Source organism: Callorhinus ursinus, unplaced genomic scaffold, assembly GCF_003265705.2.
Source record: "Callorhinus ursinus isolate GAN/ISIS: 27379988/994484 unplaced genomic scaffold, GSC_fseal_2.0 scaffold2, whole genome shotgun sequence".
NCBI classification, from domain to species: domain Eukaryota; kingdom Metazoa; phylum Chordata; class Mammalia; order Carnivora; family Otariidae; genus Callorhinus; species Callorhinus ursinus.
Window position 1 is genome coordinate 17,572,087 of NW_027397064.1, and position 20,890 is coordinate 17,592,976.

General features: G+C 40.3%; 2 protein-coding genes across 7 annotated transcripts in view; one reads left to right on the forward strand and one right to left on the reverse strand.

Moving 5' to 3' along the window:
• The window catches only part of CNOT9 (CCR4-NOT transcription complex subunit 9), a 30,191-nt gene extending 18,218 nt beyond the window's left edge, over positions 1-11,973 (reverse strand). The window contains exons 1-2 of one of the 3 annotated variants that reach the window (XM_025891562.2): positions 11,562-11,972; positions 1,130-1,309 (exon numbers count right to left, since the gene is read on the reverse strand). In XM_025891562.2, coding sequence (XP_025747347.1) covers positions 1,130-1,309; positions 11,562-11,585 — 204 coding nt within the window. In that variant the 5' untranslated portion in view covers positions 11,586-11,972. Of the gene's footprint in view, positions 1-1,129; positions 1,364-11,561 lie in introns of those variants that run through there. The other 2 variants (XM_025891566.2, XM_073878634.1) reach the window with 2 other exon arrangements.
• Positions 11,974-12,158: 185 nt separating this feature from the next.
• The window catches only part of USP37 (ubiquitin specific peptidase 37), an 81,261-nt gene continuing 72,529 nt past the window's right edge, over positions 12,159-20,890 (forward strand). Inside the window, exons 1-2 of one of the 4 annotated variants that reach the window (XM_025891574.2) lie at positions 12,159-12,362; positions 17,054-17,194. The gene's annotated coding sequence lies outside the window, so the exon portion shown is untranslated. Of the gene's footprint in view, positions 12,363-12,474; positions 12,526-17,053; positions 17,195-20,890 lie in introns of those variants that run through there. The other 3 variants (XM_073878663.1, XM_073878658.1, XM_073878665.1) reach the window with 3 other exon arrangements.

Below are 20,890 nucleotides of genomic sequence, written 5' to 3' on the forward strand. Positions count from 1 at the left end.
GATAGTTGGCCAGATAGCAAGTGTCAGTAAATCAACCACAGTGACTCATAAAGAAGTCTGAGTTTGGTCAGGTAGCAACTGCAGACAGGGAGAGATAAGAACAGGAGTATACGCATGGAGATACGTACAAACAGCAGTGAATATGTGTACTCTCTGTCCAAAGGGGATGATCTGCTGTAAACAATTCTTTTTATTTTAATTGTAAAACTTTTATTGAAAATGTAAAGATAAAAAGGATTAGTTTTAGGGATTAAGAATACACTTATTGTATTAAGCAGTGAGTACAGAATTATTCAATCGTTGAATCATTATATTGAATACCTGAAACTAATAGAAACTAATGTTAATTATACTTTAATTTAAAAAAAGATTAGTTTCTTGGCTACATGAAGTAGGAACTGAATATAAATTTATTTAACAGATTTGAAAAATTAATTATTAGGAATTTTAGACAATACTTTAAAGGATGAGTATTCCATTATCTTGGTATCTTAGGATTATACTGTATCAATTTATTCTTCACAAATGACCATTATAGTCAGAACCACATCAGTGATTTATTCTTTAATGTAGAAGCATACCTATCTCTAATCCTACAGCTGTTATATCTATATCTTAACATTTCTGTTCACCAGAATATACCCTGCAGTTCTTATATTTTACCTTCCACCTTTTCTCCTCTGTCACCTAGAAATGTCTTGTAGTATTCCTAAAGCCGTGCTGCTCAAAGTGTGGTTCTCAGACTGCCTGCATCAGAATGACCTAAGAACGGGGCAGGTGCTTGCTAAAAATACAGATTTTCATTTTATTTATTTATTTACTTATTTATTATAATTTTTGTGTTATTATGTTATGTTAGTCACCATACAGTACATCATTAGTTTTTGATGTAGTATTCCATGATTTGTTGAAAAATATAGATTTTTAATCTCAGACTAAATAAATCTTTTGGGTAAAATCTATGAACCTGCATTTTGACAAGCACCTTAGACTTTTCCAAAACAGATTCTTACAAATGCTAACATTTAAAGAATCATTCTACTAAAGTCTTCAAAATCATTTGAGCAAAGGCAGAGAGAAAGAAGTGTGATGAACAGGACTGGACTGCAATTCACAGATATATACCCACCTGTAAAAGTGCTGCAATAGTACCAAATGAATGCCACAGCATGGGTGCAAGATCAGGGACAGATTCTCGCTTCTTACTCAGCTCCAGCAAAGCATTTTCCCTTGTCTCAGGACTGGACAGCTCATTGATCCACTGATAGATTTTTTCTCTATCTACCTGAGCCAATGCAGTAGGCACCGGCTTTAAGTAAAAACAAGAAAGTGAACATGTGAATTTCATTAGAGTCAAACCAAGTCTTACTTTGCTTCAGAAGGAATATATTTTTCCTAAATACCAGAGGAGCTTTTCTAAATACATACACTTAAGTCAATCTATCAAAATCTAAAATGCATACATCCTTTAATAATTCTATGTTTAGGAATTTATCCCATAGGTACACTTGGGCTGTACTGAAGACATACCAGAATGTTTACTGTTGCACTGTTTTAAAAGCAGAAAACTTGAAATAGTAAATATCTATCAACTAAGGATGGGTACATCTTTATTTGTAGTATTATGAAGCCCTTTTTAAAAAATAGCTCTACATGTGCTGATACTAGATAAAAAAAACCAAAAATACAGAACCATATATATGCTTCCATTAATATACTCAAGTGTATTCTTTTTTTTTTTTAAGATTTTATTTATTTATTTGACAGAGAGAGAGACAGCGAGAGAGGGAACACAAGCAGGGGGAGTGGGAGAGGGAGAAGCAGGCTGCCTGCTGAGCAAGGAGCCAGATGTGGGGCTTGATCCCAGGACCCCGGGATCATGACCTGAGCTGAAGGCAGACACTTAACCATCTGAGCCACCCAGGCGCCCCTACACAAGTGTATTCTTATATATTTATATACAATGTTTCTAGAATGACACGTAGGAAACCTAACAGTAACAACTACAACAAAAAACTGTAATTACTGCCAAGGTTGGAACCTAGATGGGAGATTTTTTTTTTTTTTTAAGATTTTATTTGAGAGAGAGAGCGAGCGGGAGAGACAGCATATGCTGCGTGCATGAGGCCAGGGGTGGGGGGCTGAGGGGGTGGAGGGAGCAAAGGGGGAGGGAAAGGGGAAGAATCCAAGCTGACTTCTCACGCAGACCCTAATGCAGGGCTCAATCTCAAGACCCTGAGATCATGACCTGAGCTGAAACCAAGAGTTGGGGGGGGGTCAACCAACTGAGCCACCCAGGCACCCTAATTTACTTTTCATTGCATACTATAAAATCTTTTGCATAGTTTAAACTTTTTTTTAAGCATATGGCTATAATAGTCTCTGAAAGAAAAAAAATTTACACCCTCCCCACCCATTGCTGGTCCTTCCCCAGTAATTCCAGCCTCCCCCTCCACGGAACAGAAAAACTATGTAATTTGGAAAAGCTCCCTAGCTTCTAATGATTCTTATACATACTCTACCTCCACCCCTTTCAGAATCATTCATTACTTACTCATGTAGGGGCCATACAGAGAATTCTTTCATTATTGTGCCAAAGCATCACACCATTCCAAAAAAACCTGAACATTTCTATAATTCTCCATACTTGTCAAACAGCCTTGTGACCTCTGTTAAGTTCCTTAATTACTCTTCTCTGGAAAATAAGATAATAGACTAGAAAAATGATTACCATTGCTATTTCTAGCTCTCATGTCCTAACATATTCATGATTTCTAGCTCTATTTTCTCTATTTCCAGTATTTTCTCACTTAATTCCCCCAAGCAAGGGGAATAGATGGGTAGATAGGGTGAGTAGGTAGAAAAAAGGCAACTACACTTATAGAGGAGATCACTAACACTCAGAGGAATTAACCTGCTCAATTCACCCAAGTATGAAACTGTATATTCCAGTGCCTTCTTGAACTGCATCACACAGCTTCCCAGGGTATTTACATGTTCCCACTATACCTTAGTGTGACAGAATGATGACCTTACCATTGTACAGATGGAAAGATGAGGAACAGAAAGGACAACCATCTTTGCTGAAGAACAAAAGTTAAGACAGACTATGAGGTGTACTCACAATTACTTTACCCAAGCTGAACAACAGCCTTCTATAAATGGAAGCTTGATTATAAGCTTTTAGCTTAATGTTTATCATTTCACTCGCTTGACAGAATGAACCACAAGGTGTTCTGCTAAATGGACTGAAATACCACGCAGCTCAAGTCTTCTTTAAGTGCCTCAGAGTAATCTGTTGAAAGGTGCTTTGTAACTCCCATCAGTGATGCTCCTCCAGGAAACACAGGCTCCCGAAGCAACAATCTGAAGGGCAGGGTAGTTCTTCCCATCTCCCAACAGCAAAAGCAGTACTGACCAAGCACTTGCCCTTTCCAGGCTGCTACAGATAGGCCCTCAACTTAAAAAATTATTTTTGGAAATGTAATTCCCACCAGAAGACAGGGTATGTTTATTTAGAGTATTACATCACCTTAAAAGCTTAGTGGAAACAAGGGCTAAAATTTTAGCTTTGGGTTTCCTGCCCAGTCTCCTGGACGACCCACAATCCAGTAACTAAAGGGGCCTCAGAGACACTCCTCCAGGAATATAGTATCTATCCTGATTAGTCATTACTCATTCAACTCTCCCTGAAGTTCTGTCGCCCTAATACCACCATCAGTAAGCTCTATTGCCCCCACTAGAGCCAGCCTGTAACTTGTATCTGGAATCCCTATCCTCACGTTGCCCTGGGGAGACCCAGATGAACAACAAAAGGATGGACTTGTAGCCACCAGTCTAGCATATCATGGCTTCTGGACACTAGGCCCCACCCCCACACAGTCCATTTCCAGAGCTGGCCTGACTCCAGGAAAGAGATGGTGCCCCTGCAGTGATGTTAACACCCTGGAGGGCCAATGCCTGGTGACAACTTGGGTACCTAAGGTCACGGGCACCTGCTGCCAGCAATATTCCAACTTTTGAGGCTACTTATGGAGCTGCAGCCTCCACAGGGCTTTGGTTCTAAGAGAACTAGGGGCTCTGTAGCCATTCTAGCAATGGGAAGGCAGTGAGGGCAATTTGTTTCCAGGAAATACTTGGGATAAGGACACTCCTTCACATCATCCCTGGTGAATTTTGCTCCCAACTTAATAGCAGGACTTACTTTAAACACACTGAATACCTGTTTGTTACGGGATAAATACAATTACTTCTGAAAATAAAAATGGGAGCTAACACGTATAGTGTTTACTCTGTCAGGCACTGTCCTAAATAAATACTTGTCACCACCCTCATTTTATAGAGGAACAGAGAAGTTATTTAACACTTAAGTGCCAAAGCCAAAATTTGAACCCAGGCAGCCTGGCAACAAAGTCTACTCTCTTAACTGCTTTGCTAAGGCTGCTGCTCACCTCCCAAAAAGATTAGGTCTGATCTAAAGATAACTTTCAAAAAACAAAAACAAAAAAACTATTTCCTGTGACCTAGACAAGAGACAGGGAACATGTAAACATCACAGACAAAAATTAAATGTTACTGCTGTGAGTTCAGCAGAATCTGAAAACAATCAGTACTATGAATGTGAAGAGAAATTTTTGACTTAACTGAGATTACAAAGTACTTGATAATCATTTAAATGAGGAAGTCAGTGAGATAGTCTGACATAATTCCCTATGTCAAATCATGGTTCATATGTGAATAATCTAGCTAGTGATAGCCACTAACGCACACTAACACACACAGCCCACCCCCACATACATAAACAGGTAATTTTATAACACATGCAGAAGTTCAGTTATTTTGGAGAATAAAAGGGAAAATATTTTTATATTTTCAGTTACATATTGATTTATGTACAGAGGACTTCTGAACGTGGGTTTGAACTGCACACGTCCACTCACGCGGATTTTTTTCGATACAGTACAGTACTCTAAAAGTATATTTTCTCTTCCTTATGACTTATTTTCTTCTCTCTACTTTATTATAAGAATATAGTATATAGGGAGCTGGATGGCTCAGATGGTTGGGCGTCTGCCTTCGCCTCGGGTCATGATCCCAGAGTCCTGGGATCAAGTCCCGTGTCGGGCTCCCTGCTCCTTGGGAGCCTGCTTCTCCCTCTGTCTCTCTCTCTCTCTCTCTCTCTCTCTCTGTCTCTCATGAATAAATAAATTAAAAAAATCTTTAAAAAAGAATAGAGTATATAACATTTATAACCTACAAAATATGTGTTGATCAACTGTTATCAGTAAAGCTAGTAGTCAAGAGTAGGCTTTAGGAGGTAAGTTTTAGGGGAGTCAAAACTTACATGCAGATTTTTGACTGTGTGGGGGGGTGGGGTCAGCACCCCTAACCCCCACCTTGTTTAAGGGTCATCTGTATTAATACTAACAAACAATTGATAAAATACTTTGGACATTATCCTTGAATAAATTTCCCAAGCATAACTCCAGCATCTCACTAGATCTTGATGGTAATAAAACCCGCAAATGTATCTTACTCTCTTTCTAAATCCCAAGGATCATTTAGGTATACCTTTCCTAAAAATATAAGAAACAGAACTGTACTGTACACTTTATTTATTTACGTAGGTATGTATTTTTGAGAGAGAAAGCATGTCTACCCAAGCAGGGCAGAGGGAGTTTGTTTGTTTGTTTGTTTGTTTATGATTTTATTTATTTGACAGAGAGAGCGAGAGAACACAAGCAGGGGGAACAGTAGAGGGAGAGAGAGAAGCAGGCTCCCCGCCAAGCAGGGAGCCTGATGTGGGGCTTGATCCCAGGACCCTGAGATCATGACCTGAGCCGAAGGCAGACGCTTAACCATCTGAGCCACCCAGGCGCCCCAGTTTTATTTATTTTTAAATATTTTATTTATTTATTTGAGAGAGAGAGAGAGAGAGAGAGCACGAGCAGGGGGAAGAGGGAGAAGCAGGCTCCCCATTGAGCCAGGAGCCCCACACGGGGCTTGATCCCAAGACCCTAGCATCATGACTTGAGCCAAAGACAGATGCTTAACCGAATGAGCCACCCAGGCGCCCTGAAGGAGAGAATCTTAAGCAGGCTCCATACAAAGCACGGAGCCCAATGTTGGGTTTGATCTCACAACCCTATCAGGACCTCAGCCGAAACCAAGAGTCAGACACTTAACTGACTGAGCCACCCAGGCACCCCGGTACACTTTTTAAAACATGGTTTCATTTAATGGTCAGAACAACCCGGTTATTATCCTCATTTTACAACTGATGAAACTATGAGTAAACCATAGCAGGTTTCCTCCTCTTCCCATTCTCTATTTAAAGATCACCTCTAAAGATTCCTAATCCAATTGCTACAATTCTTTTAATTTATAATTTACTAATACATTTCTGAGACTGTGGCTGATAGGGAACTCCATCTAGTAGCACATACTGTTCAGTGGCTGATAAGCAATTCACCTACGACTTCTCTATTGGAGACTACTTTAACACATTAAAAATAATAGCAGGATACTACCACAAGAACAGGGGTTAACACTTCTTAATCACATGAAATCTATGGATCTCTTCCTCAGAAAAATATACAAGCACAAATGGTTTTGCACATAATTTCTTTTCCACAGAATTTACACATAATTTCAAAGAATTCACAGACCCTATGAAACCCATCCATGGATCCAGAATTAAAAACCTGTTTATTAAGCTAAAGAACAGGAAAGACCTCGATTCACATGTAACTATACAAAAGTACAATAAGTGGAACATACCCTGGATTGGGAGCCAGAAATGGCTTCAAAACACAGTTTTGCCATTTCTATAATTGTGTGACCTAGCATAAGTCATTTACTTTTCCAAGCCTCAATTTTATCATTGGTAAAATGAGGGAACTATGATTACCAAAGTCTCAGGCGGCTCTAAAATCTTGGAAATTATCTTATTTAGCCCTTAGTTGTAACTGAGAAACTAACCTAAGAGCTCTTTTAAAAAGTTAATTATATCGAGGTTAATTTGCATAAAGTTTTAAGTATACCCATTTTACATGTATATTTCAATTTTGAGAAATCTATACACCTGAGTAACCACCACCACAACCAAGAGATAGATCTCTTCCACCATCCCTAAAAGTTCTCTAGTAAACCCCACACCCAGCCCTCCGCAACCATGGATAGGCCTTCTGCCACTATAGATTAGGTTTGCATTCTTGTATCAATGTACCAATCACTGTGGATTACTTCCCTTTATTCTCAAAATTCCAAGAGGAAACAAGTTCAGGGAGGTTTAAAAGACTCAAATTCACACTGTGAGTGCATGGCAGAATTAGATTCAAACTGCAGTCTACTTCCTTCTAGAATCAGTGAGCCCTACATGGTCTATAGGACTGAATTCACAATGATCCTTCCAAGTTGAAGAAATTATTTTTTAAGAACTCAATACAGAACTCTAAGTTTAATATTCTAATACAGCTCATTAATAGCTGGACTTGGATAAACAGTGGGTTCAATTACATACCAAAAACCAGAAAGTCATTTATGAGAAGTTTGATTTGGGCTATTAGTTGTCATCCTCAACGCTTATTTCCAAGATTAACCTCCTTAAAGTTAGTGGTCCTTTTCTTGTAACAGATATGTTTAAAAAATGTTTATATTATCAAAATTTAGGAGGGACTCACTCTCCTGTTTTCTGTTTAATGGTTTGGATATGATAAATGTATTTCAAATAACTTTTTTTTTTTAAGATTTTATTTCTTTCTCAGAGAGAGAGAGACAGAGGCAGGCAGAGGGAGAAACAGGCTCCCCGCTCAGCAAGGAGCCCGATGTGGGACTCGATCCCAGGACCCTGGGATCATGACCTGAGCCGAAGGGAGACGCTTAACCGACTGAGCCACCCAAGCGTCCCTCAAATAACTTTTTTCTTTCAACAAAGCTTACCAGAGGCAAGACATTTGCCCAAGTCAGTCATTAATGGTTAACTCTAAATGTCACAAACACAGGGTACTGACAGTTGGTCTTCCACCTCTGAACGATCTTGACTCCATGTGAAAAGGAGAAAGATATTTAGAACTTAAAAAAAAAAAAAGACCCACGTTATCCATAAATGGGAACAAAATATGACACACACCCCCATCAAGTAAATTAAAAAATTGATGTTGATGGCTTTTTTTAAACAGAAAATAACCAAATCTCTCAATACAACTTTATATTCAAGGGTGAAATACCTGTTGGTTTTCCTACCCATAAATATGTGACAGCAGATACAGAAAGAATGGCATAAGATTGAAAGGGAAATTATTTTCCTAAGTCTGGAGATGACTCAACATGTGCCTTTGGTGTCTACATAATGATGATAATCCAAGAAAACACACTTTCTAAATAATGCCAAAGGGAAATATTAAATTAGCTTAATTATCCTCATATCTTTGTAAGGGCCAGAATATTCTTCAAAATATCTTTTTTTTAAAAATGGAAGTGAACAAGAGATTAGGCAATTTGCTTAAAGTTTCAAAAGAAGATATGGGAGGAGACAGTGTTTAAATCAGATCCCTCATGGGCGCCTAGGTGGCTCAGTCGACTGAGCATCTGCCTTCGGCTCAGGTCATGATCTCGGGGTCCTAGGATTGAGCCCCACGTCGGGATCCCTGCTCAGCGGGGAGTTTGCTTCTCCCCCTCTCTCCCCTTCTGCCCTTCTCCCTGCTTGCACTCTCTCACATAAATAAAATCTTTTTTAAAAAAAAATAAATAAATCCGATCCCTCAGAGTGAGAAATTATATTTTATGGTAGCAATAATGACAATGTTAAAATGTATGCTATAAAGTATGACAAGAGTCTACTATATTCTGCATTTCTAGCCTAATAAACTACTCAAGAGTCAAAATTTAAGATACTTCCCAAATTCTCAGTTCTTCCCTCTAGTGAATAAAATCCTACACTCACGTGATCATATTCTCCTTTGATAGTACTATCTCCCTAGCTGATGATGTACCTGTTATTTTAAAAAAAGAGATAAATAAAAGTACACACAAGTATAAAACTCATCATCATTAAGCTAAAAAAAAAAAATCTTCTCAAGTGGCTTAGATTACTGCAGGCACTGTTGCATGTTACCATGGACTCTTCTCAGTTTCCAGTAATATAGACCATGACTGTCCCCTTACCAGATCAGAGTAATACAGGCAGTTTAGTCTAATAGAATGCATGAAGGATTGGGAAAGAGGTGGCTCAACTTTTCTATGCTTCAGTTTCCTCAGTGACCAAATAGTCTAGCGAATGAGTGATACAAAGGAACTTTTCAGAGCTTCTGTGGGAGCCCAATAGCATTAACAGATGAAAATGTATCTAAAAGCTTAAATTTTAAATCAGTGTAAAGCACTGCAAATGTAATTGAAGAAAGAAGTATTGAATATTTATCATAAGTAATGAACCACAGCTTTAATGGCTGTTCAAAAGATGCATTAGGTTGGGGCACCTGGGTGGTTCAGTTGGTTAAGCATCTAACTCTTGATTTTGGCCTAGGTCATGATCTCAGGGTTGTGGGATTGAGCCATGGGTCAGGCTCTGCACTCAGCAGGGAGTGTGCTTGAAATTCTCTCTCTCTCTCTGCCCCTCGGGAACAAGTGAAAATAAAAGGAGCTGAATAGGTAGAGAGTTTAGAGAGTCACAAGGAAAAGAGCAGTTTGGTATCAAAGTCTGGAGAAGACACAATCAGATTTTGGGAACTGGACAAGCCAAACTTAGAAGAATCCCTTGTGTAACCTGCCTCTCCCCTATCAGCAGCAACCTAATCTTTCTTTTTTTCCCCAAAGATTTTTATTTATTTGTCACAGAGAGAGAGCACGCGTGCACACACAAGCAGGGGGAGCAGCAGGCAGAGGGAGAAGCAGGCTCCTTGCTGAGCATGGAGCCCGATGCAGGACTCGATCCCAGATCATGACCTGAGCCGAAGGCAGATGCTTAACCAACTGAGCCACCCAGGTATCCCTCAGCAACCTCATCTTCTGACTTGCTTCTTCCCAAATTACATGTATAGTTTGGGAGAAGAAACAAAAAAGCTGGGTAAACTGCAATTACCTAATTGAAAGATATAAAGGTATACACTCTGAGTACTTACAAACACTTAGAAACATGGTGACAGGCGGTAGAGATGCCACTGGCCCTGGAAATGACAATGTATTCTACAGTCCAATCTTATTCAGCACACTTTTTCACTTTTTATATTTAAAGTAAAAGCATTTTTTTTAGTCCTCTATTTAGGTCATTTTGCCTGAGAATGCAATGTCAGTATACTACCCTGTCTTCAGTCACTTCATCTTGGCGGAACAGAAAAAGTGCGATTGGTTTTCAGAAGAGTGTGCTCAAATCATGATTTCATTTTCCCATTATGGCTATGTGTTCTCAGTAGTCACCTCCCTCATCTATACTTTTTCATCCAGCAAAGTATTTGAGCCCTTACTTTGTGCCAGGAACTGTCTGGGCACTTGGGGTAACCATGTAAACAGGACCCACAGGATCTCCATCCTTGCCCTTAAGAGGTAGAAAGTCAACAAACAAGTAAATACAAAAATGACAAAATTGAGATCAGCGCTGAGAAAGATATTTTTAACAGAGAAAAGTTGGGGGTTACAGAACTTCTTTAAATAGGGTGGTCAGAGAAGGTTACTCTAGGAAGATTTAGGCAGAGACCCCAGGGAAGAGGAGCCAGTTACACCCACATGTTGTGCGTGTATGTGCGTGTGCAGTTGGGGGTACGGTATGTGGTAAGAGCATCCCAGGAATAGAGATCAGAAAGTCCAAGTGGAGCGGAAAAGCGCAGGTATTAGGGATGGACAGGCGGCCCGTATGGCTGGAGCTTACGCTAGACCGCAAACGTCGGTAAGGACCCTATGGTACAGGGAACGCCTTACAGGCCACAGCAAGGAGTCTGGATTTTATCTAAATGCAACGGAAAGCCAAAAAATTACTTCAGATAGGTGAATTACACGATCCGTTTTTTTTTTTTTAAAGATCTCATTTTAGAGATGTGGGGGAAAGGTTTTAAGCGCAGAGAACCGTAATCAGACGTAATAATTATTCACTTCTCCCGGTCTCAAATTTTCCACCTGTAAAGCAAGTGGTGTGAGTTAGAAGCCATTTCCTTCCCGCTGCGAAGTGCCGGGGCAGTGAGTTCTGAGAGCAAGGGCCGTGTCAGACTGACCACGGAATTCCCCCTCACCGCCGCCGACGCCCAGCACGCAACCGGCACCCTGAAACTGTTGGTCAACGCAAATGAATCAATGAATGGCCTGCCCCGACCGCGAGGGAGGCGCTCCGGCGCGGGACCAGGCCCCGGGGCCGGAAAAGAACGCGATACGCGGCGTAGGAGGCCGCGAGAGCCGACCGGAGAGGAAAGTGGGGGCCGGCTCCACCACAGTCAAGGCGCGATGAGGAGGCCGGGACCTCGCAGATTGAGGGCAGGAGGAGCTGGACTCCGGGCCCGACGTGGGGTTCCTGGGACAGCAGGCCGAAACGCAGAGCTAAGGAGGGGGTCTGGGCCCAGGCTGGAACGCCCACTCACCGCAGCCGTCGCCAGGCTGTGCATGTTGGGAGCGGCCGCCGCTCTTCTCCCAGTGCCGGACGCGTCGGACCAGCGTCCCCGTTTCAGTGACTCTGCCGCCAAAGATGAACAGCCGCGGCAGCCGCCATCCGCCTCCGGCTTGCTCCGCCCCCTTCGCAGGCCTATGACCTTTCACCTCTGACCCCGCCCACACACCTCTTCCCGCCTCCTAGCTCTCGGTGGAGTTAATAGTCCCAGAGTATGTCCTTTGCCCCTTAAGATTCTGGGCCAGAAGGACGTCCGCCACCTACTAGTCCCCGCCTCCTCTGTCTTCGAGCAGGTATTCCCCAGAGAGGGGCGTGAACTCTGACTCTCCTCCAGAGGCCAGTGAAGGGCGGGAAAAGCCAAGTGGTCTCGGAGGACCAGTAGTGCGCATGCCCGACTGGGCTGTGTAGGAGGGAAAGGATGGGAGGGCCACAATGCGCGAAGTGGAGAGTGCGCATGCGTACTACTTCACGGCGGGGGCGGGGCTGTCTCGGCCAGACTTCGCTCTGTGCTGGGGCGGGACGAAGGCTCAGGAGGGGCGGAGTTTGCAGGCCTGCGCGCACGCGCCTCGTCTGGTCGCGTCGAGTGTGCGTGCGTGCGTGCGTGTTTGCGTGTGGTCACAGTTCCCGCCATCAGCCGCTCTCCCTGAGTAGGGGGAGTGAGCGGCCCCTCTCCGTCCCGGTTGCCCCTTTCCTTCCTTACCCCCGGCTCCTCCCCCTGCGCGCGGACTCTGTGCTTCCGGCAGGCCAGTGCAGGGCTCCGGAACCGAAGGCACAGGTAAGGCGCGCCCGGCGGCGAGCTTCTCAAATGAGCCGTTTTCCCCGGGTCCCCCTCCCCCCCCGCCCCTTGCGGTCCGCCCACTCGGTGTTCACTCTTCTGGAGTTCGCCCCGTTGCTGCTCAGCTCACCCCCACCCCTTCGACGCCCCCAGGGCCTCACAGGTACTCCTCTTGGGTTTTCTCCCAGGCTTTCCCACTCCTTTGACCTGGTCTTACTGTCACGCTCTTGCTCCGCAACCCAAACCTGGCCCCTTTTCGCTGGGGGCTGTCGTCGTCCGCCACTTGCCCCTTAGCAAGGCCTGCTGTCTCTTCAGGTGACTTCCGTTGCCGCACACCCATCAGGCCTTGGACATTCACTCTTGACCATTCTTCATCTTCCCTCTCCTAACCATTTCTCACTAAAACGCATGAATTGTATATTTGTCGTGCATTTGGTTGCTCCCCATCTTCTAGCTATCAGATCAGGTTGTCAGGTTTACCTATTTTAGGTCATGATCCTTGAAAGGGAATGATCATTGATGACAAAATCCTGTGTTCTGGAGAATTGGTCTGTAGTGGTTTTGTAGTAATCGTTTTCAAAATTTCGGCTCTATTTAAATGCCTTTAGTGGGGTAGGCAGTATCTGACAAGTCTCTAACTGGAAAAGATGCCTAAGACAGACTGTCAAGGAAACAGTTGGATATACTGGGTTGGAGCTCAGAGGAGAATTCTGGGCAGGCTGTATAAACTAGTGTATGTATGTCATCTGCCATGTTGATAGTAACTGAAGCTATGCATGTGGATGAAATTGCCTAATGAGAGTGTAGTGCTAGAAAAAAACCGACCCAGGATGGAGCACGGAGGGATTCTTGGTGTATAGAGGAGGGCAAGTCTTCTGTAAAAGAGATGAAAGAATTAATCAATAGTGTTGAATTCTGTTGAAAGGTAAAGTTGAATGAGGACTGTAAAGCCTGGTGACATCAAAGTAATCGATGATCCCAGTGAGAGATGTTTGATGGAGTGAAATGGAATATCTGGGTTCAGTGCTAGGGTCTTGTTCACCTTTTACTCTTTTGCCCTAAGCTTTAAATTCCACCTGTATGTTGAAGACTTAAGAATTTTAATTTCCATCCTTTTCCCTTTATTTTCAGCTCAAGATCTAAATAACCAGTTGTCTGCTTAACATCTCCACTTGATTTTTTTCTTAGGAGTTTCAAATATAATACATCTAAAACCAAAGTCTTAATTTTTCTTTATCCCAAATTCTTTGTTCTTCAGTATCTCTTTCATTAAGTGGCATATTCATTTATTTATCCACTTACATAAGCTAGAAACTTGAAATCCATTCTTGACCTCTCCTTTATCCCATGTATTTTTAAGTTCTATTTATTCTATATCCAATACAGTTGATCCTTGAATAGCTGAAGGGTTAGGGGCACGGACCCCTTACAGTTGAAAATCCATATATAACTTCTGACTCTTCTCAAATCTAACTACTAATAGCCTACTGTTGGCTGGAATACTAATAGCATAAATAGTTACTTAATACGTAATCTGTGCTATGTGTATTTTACGCTGTATTCTTAGAATTAAGTTAGACAAAAGAAGTGTTAAGAAAATAAGAAAAAATACATTTACGGTACTGTATTTATTGAAAAAAAATCATGTATATGTAATTCCATGCATTTCAAATCCATGTTGTTCAAGGGTCATCTGTACGTCTGAATGTATTTCTGTACATCTTCAGTATCACTTTTTGAGTTCAAGCCACAATCTTCGTTCATCCGGACTTAATGTCACTGGTCCCTATATTCTCATCTGTAAAATGGGAATAATAATCACTTTATTTGATTGTTATGAGGATTAAATGGCACATGGCACACAGTAAATAGCCAGTGGGCTTAATTGTTATTGTAATTGTTATAAGCGGAATCACTTCAGTATTTTCTTGTCTGCCCTATTTTCTTTCATTCTTCTTCTTTTACTCTCCTCCCCAAACCCAAATAAACTATATCACTTCTTCATTCAACAGTAACATGTTATTTCTCTGCTTAAAACTCTTCAGTGGTGGGGCACCTGGGCGGCTCAGTCGTTAAGCAGCTGCCTTCCGCTCAGGTCCTGATCCCAGGGTCCTGGGATCAGTCTCCCTGCTCAGCAGGGAGTCTGCTTCTCTCTCTCCCACTCACCCTGCTTGTGTTCCCTCTCTTGCTGTCTCTTGCTGTCAAATAAATAAATCTAAAAAAAAAAAAAAAAAAAAACTTCAGTGGATTTCCCATCACTAAACTAACGTGCATTACATTTAGGGTAAAATTCAAAATACTTACTGTGGTCTACAGGATTCTACATAACTTGATTCTTACTGGCTTCACTAGCTTCATCTTGCTCCAGCCTCCTCTTGCTCACTAAACTCTAGCTACACTGCTTTTCATTTCCTTAGTCACACCAAGTTATTTTCCAGCTACAGGGCCTTTGCACATGCTGATTGTTCCAGCATGACCATCCCCAATTAACTCATTCTTTAATATTAGCTTAACCTTTGCCTCTGCCCTCAACCCCCACATCTTAGATACTCTATTATAATGTCTTGTCATGCCCTGTACTTTATATTTGTATCATTTTTTAGAACTTGTAATTATATATTGTGTGATTATTTAAAGCCTGTCTCCTATTAGAATATATGCTAGTAGCTATTTCATTTTTATTTCTCAAGAATTTGTTAAGTGAATAAGTAAACTGGAGCTTGTTTTAGGAACCATCATGTCTTTTGGAAGCACTAGTTTAAATCTTGTCATCTGATGACAAGCACCTTTTCACTCTTCAGACAAAGGACACAAAAGAAAAACCCAAGAGTTTTCTGGCTATGGATGATTTTACTCATTCTTAGGTCATAAAAATCATTCAGATTTTAGACTCTGAATTGAAGATAAACTTTATCTAGGTCGATTTCTCCTTTTTAGTCATATACTAAATTTATCTCTCTGCGTTTGTTTTATGGATCTTTTTAGGAAAGAAAGCTCTTAGAAATCAGAGCAGTGGTTTATATATTTTAACAACAGGTTAAACTATGAGCATAGTGAGGATGAGGATTTCAAAAATAAATAAAGTAAAATTCCACATTTAAGTTATTGGTGGATGTGGAAAATATTAAAATTTAATAATTTGTGTATATAGAACAGAATTTGTGTTGAAAAATAGGAAATAAATATAGGAAGTGTATGAGTGCCAAACACAGGCATTTGGATTTATTTTATGTGTAGTGGTCTGTTAAAAATTTTGGGAGAATGTTTCAGTTAAGCAGGATGAAAACATTCTAGAGATATGCTCTACAGCATGGTACCTATAGTTAACAATATCATATTGTACATTTAAGGTTTTGTTAAGAGGATAGATCTCATATCAAGTATTTTTACCATAGTAAAATAAAATTTAAAAAAAAAATGGGGATGAATTGGCTTCAGTAACAAGTATTTAGCACTTACTAAGTGCTTGTATTTTGTTGTAGTACAAAAGAAATAAGGTTCCTGCCCCGCCCTTCACTTAGGAGAAGGTTAAGGAGACAGGTAGTGCACGCTTCACTTGGTAAGAGAGAGAGTAGTTCTTTAGAAAGGGTATGGTAGGGTACAGAATTCATTGGATAGAATCATCCTGAGAGAATGGAGACTGGAAAGTGATTGTTGCTGCAAGTCATTGATGAGGATGCAATGTGGTAGTGGTTAAAAACGTGGGTTCTGGTGTTAGACATAGTTTTGTCTCTTAATGAGTCTGTAACCATGGATAAATTAACTTAATCTTTCTAAGCCTCAGTTTCCTCATCTGTAAAACAAAGATAATAATCCCTGTCTTATAAGATTATTGGGAAAATTAAATGAAATAATGCATGCATGGTACTTAGCACTATGCTTAGTAAATAATTGCATAATAAACATTAGGTGGGAGTGATGGCAAAATGAGTTTCTGAATCAGGGTAGCAGCTATGAAAAGGCTGGGTTTTAGATGAATGAGAATGAGGGTAAAGCTGATGCTAAATTTTCTTTGCCTGAATGATGGTGGAAGAAAAATGTAGACAAGTCTGGGAGCCTCCAATAACAAGGGCATGGACTATATCATCTTCATGTTGGTATTCTTTCCACAGTGCTATCAAATTAAAGTAGCTAAGTCATTTTTTTACTAAGTGAACAAATGAGTTTAAAGTTGATATTATAGCATTCAAGAGGGCAGTGAAAGATGTTTGGTTAGAACTTCAGGGAAAGCTGAGGCTTAGCCTAAATTTGAGAAACAAAACCCATGAAGAAAAGTAAAAACAAAATTTACCTTTTGAAATTTGTATCAACACATCATGGAAATGGTATCTTAAGACTTAAGACATCATTATGTAACAATGTTTATAAAGTCAACAAAGAATATAGTCTTTTTCACTGTCTTCTTAGTTTCAAAATGTAGCAGGGATAAATACACCAAGAACACAAACGGATAAGGTACAGGCCTGAAATCCCTCATTTTGCACAGCAGATATATCCCTAAAGTTTATTGATTGTGTGCATATGTGTGTATCTTAAGCATTATATTTTAAATGTTTTCAGTAAGGTAGTTTGTAGTTTTTAAATAATCAAAAAATTCATCTTTGTTGTATAAACAATTGCTTTCTTTTTTTGGTTTGTTTTAATTTTGTAAATTGGATTCTTTTAAAAAGGCACACTTATATTTTCTTTAGCTGAGTTGATGGCTTCCGGAGAACTGGCATAGCTGCAAAATATGAGTAGTTCCCCAAGAAGAGTGCATTGCCTTTGGCACAAGGATCAGAATAAAGGTGAATTGTTATTACATAGGGTTTTTCAGTAAAAGTCACTGAAAAGTAAGTAATGTTTCTATTTTGGATGTATGTTTCCAAGAGTATGCAAATTGAAAAGAATTAACAGTTTTCTATCTTCTATTTTGTAGTAATGGTTTCATTTTAGCATGCTTGCTTTACCACAAAACACCCCCTAGATAAGGATGTTTTCAGAGCAATACCTAAAATATGTGCATTTAAATAACTGTATAGGGTACAGAAACATATTTGTCAGTATTATTGATTGCGCTTTCATAGAATGCTCAAAGTTGAACGGTAATTTTAATAATTGTGAAAAAAGGTAAAGAGGAATCTCTTTGGACCTACTTAAAGAATAATTTGATTTTGTTATACTTTGTCTTAATAATGTTGCTTTAATAGGGAATTAACATTATAGAGTTCAAATAAACCTCACTGTCCAAGGTTCATAGAAAGTTTAACTGTTAGCACTGGATCATGCTACATACTGAAAAACAAAATTAGTTTTTTTTTCTCTTCACGGAATAGGGCAAACCTTGATAGTATAATGAATGTACAAAAGTAGATATAGTTAATTCATTTAGTGCAAGAGCCGGGAATGGACTAAATTAAGAGATTAAGAAAAAGTTTTGTTGGCTCTACAAATTTTATGTCCCGTACCTTTTAGGGTTTTTTTTTTTTTTTCCTTAGAGGAAAGAAAGGTTGCTAGTAGAAATAGTTAAGGAAGTGTTCAGTATCTGAAGTAAAATTTCATACACTTAAAACTTAGCATCAAGGGGCACCTGGGTGGCTCAGTTGGTTAAGCAACTGCCTTTGGCTGGGGTCATGATCTCAGGGTCCTGGAATCGAGCCCCGCATTGGGCTCCCTGCTCGGCGGGAAGCCTGCTTCTCCCTTTCCCACTCCCCCTGCTTGTGTTCCCTCTCTCACTGTCTCTATGTCAAATAAATAAATAAAATCTTTAAAAAAACCCAAAAAGTTAGCATCAAAATGTTTGAGAATTTGGGGTGCCTGGTGGCTCAGATGGTTAAGCGTCTGCCTTCGGCTCAGGTCATGATCCCAGGGCCCTGGGATCAAGCCCCACATTGGGCTCCCTGCACGGTGGGGAGTCCGCTTCTCCCTCTCCCTTTATTGTTCCCCCTGCTTGTGCTCTCTGTCAAATAAATAAATAAAATCTTTAAAAAAAAATGATGTTTGAGAATTGTACAGAGAAATTGTATATAGAAACAGAAGTAACCAGGGATGCTTGGGTGGCTCAGTTGGTTAAGCATCTGCCTTTGGCTCAGGTCATGATCCCGTGGTCCTGGGATCAAGTCCCCCATCAGGCTCTTTGCTCAGCAGGGAGCCTGCTTCTCGCTCTGCCTGCTCTGCCTGCTCTGCCTGCCACTCCCCCTGCTTGTGCTTTCTCTCGCTCTAATAAATAAGTAAAAATAAAACAGAAGTAAACAATAAAATTTTTTATTTTTTTTTAAGATTTTATTTGAGAGAGTGAGAGAGAGAGAAGGAGCAGGGGGAGGGGCAGAGGAAGAGGGAGAAGCAAACTCCCCGCTGAGCAGGGAGCCAGACGTGGAGCTCAGTCCTGGGACTCTTGGATCACGACCCAAGCCGAAGGCAGATGCTTAACCTTCTGAGCCACCCAGGTGCCCTAAAATTTATTTCTCATGTGCTTTAGTGAACTTCGAAATCTTCACCTCCAGTTTTGTTAAATAATGTAATTTTTAAAGATATGTTTTGTTAGAGGAATTTAAGGTGACGTTAATTACTTTTGGTCTGTAAAGAAAACACTAAGATAACGGAGTTTTGTATTCTCTCTTAATTTGGTACCCTGACCCATAATGACATATAAGGAAAGGTGAGGGAATTTGGTAGAACTCTTAAAGTGGAGTTTCACTGAGCAATGAATAATATAAATACCAGTTTAAGCAAGTTTACTAATGTTTTTGTTTTAATGCATTCTGTAACTGCATATTCTTGTTCTTCCACAAATGATTTTTCTCATTGAATTTTTTTTAAGAGATTTTATTTATTTATTTGACAGAGCGAGCACAAGCAGGGGGAGCAGCAGAGGTAGAGGGAGAAGCAGGCTCCCTGCTGAGCAGGGAGCTGGATGTGGGGCTCTGTCCCAGGACTCTGGGATCATGACCTGAGCTGAAGGCAGATGCTTAACCGACTGAGCCATGCAGGCACCCCTCTCATTGAATTTTGATAAGATATGAGGACAACTTTGCATTTAGTAGAGAAATTCAGATGCACATAGAAAAGACTTAGATGCAGTGTTCAAAAGATGAGTTATATGTAGTACAGTGTATAGTGATACTTTTATAAAGAGCTTAGTAAATATAATCCTATATTTAAGAAGGATTTATGGTTTCAGTATCTGCTGTTGTATATTTTAACAGCAAATTGAATAGAATTGATAGTGCTGATTTCATTATCCTTGAATAATAAGTTTGTTTCTTGTGTGTCAGAGGCTATCATAATGGGGACTCAGAGTTTAAAAAACATATTCCCTGTCTTCAAATAGCAAAGTGTAGATAGAGTCAAAGAAGTAAACAGTTTATGATACATTGTTATACTAGAAGTAAGACAGGGTAAGCAGGAGAATACAGAAGCTTGAAACAGTCTCAGTGTGGTAATGGGGTGAGAGAAAAAGTGAAAGGTAGCTAGGAAAGCCTTCTTAAAGAAGATAACATCTCAGCTGAGCCTTGATTTTATAGCCAAGAGAAGAAATCAAGGGGGGTTTTGGGGGATGGGGAGAGTCCATACAAATTCTCCAGAGATGAACCACAGTGCATGCAAAGGTATAGTGGCATGAGAACATAAGGCTTTTGGGGGGAAATTATTTAGTTCAGATGACTGGATTTGGAGGGCTTGCTGGGGATAAAGAAGTAATTAGGGTCTGGATCATGAAAGGTGTTTATGTCATGTTAATTAGTCTAGATTTTATTGTGAGGGCGGTGGGTAGCTATTGAATGATATTAAGGAGGAGAATGATGTGATTTGATCTACAGTTCATTATGATAAAGATGTCGGAAAGGTGTATGGAGGTAGAATTGAGAGGACTCTACCATGATCTTCCATTTCCAATCCAATACCAGTAATCGTCAAGAGAAATCAAAGATAATTCTTATGTTTCTGGATGGACAACTGGGGTAGGAGAGGGGTCACATATTCTTGGCAGTGTTGAGAGCAGAGTGGAAAAAAGTCTAAGGACACATCTAGACAATGAAGCACCAAATTATTAATTGCAAAAAAAGTATACAAACACACATTGCTGGTCCAAAATTCTGTAGTTACTAGTTTGAGCAGTGCCATGTTAACAGGTCTATAAACAGTGGTGGACTCTGTTACTTTAATGGATTCATATCCCTAGTAAATTATCCTATCTAAATCTGGCCAAAGTAGGCATTCAAATAATTTGATAAAATGAGTGAATAGTAATGGAGGACTTAAAATGCATAACACCTTTTAACTATTCAAAGTGTTTTCACATCTCTTTTTAAATTTTATTCCCAGTTATTTGATATACAGTACCTAGAGGCCTCAAACTAGAGGGCCCCAGGCTGTATCCTGCCTATAGGTGGGTTTTGTTTGATTTGTAGCTTTTAAAAATAAATTTGAATTCATTGCCCAAAATTTAAAATGGGCAGTTTTACATAAATATTTGGAACTCATTTTCTTGAAAAGGTCAATGATCTGGCAATAACTGGGTTAACTAATTCTACATGGTAAAATTAGTTAGA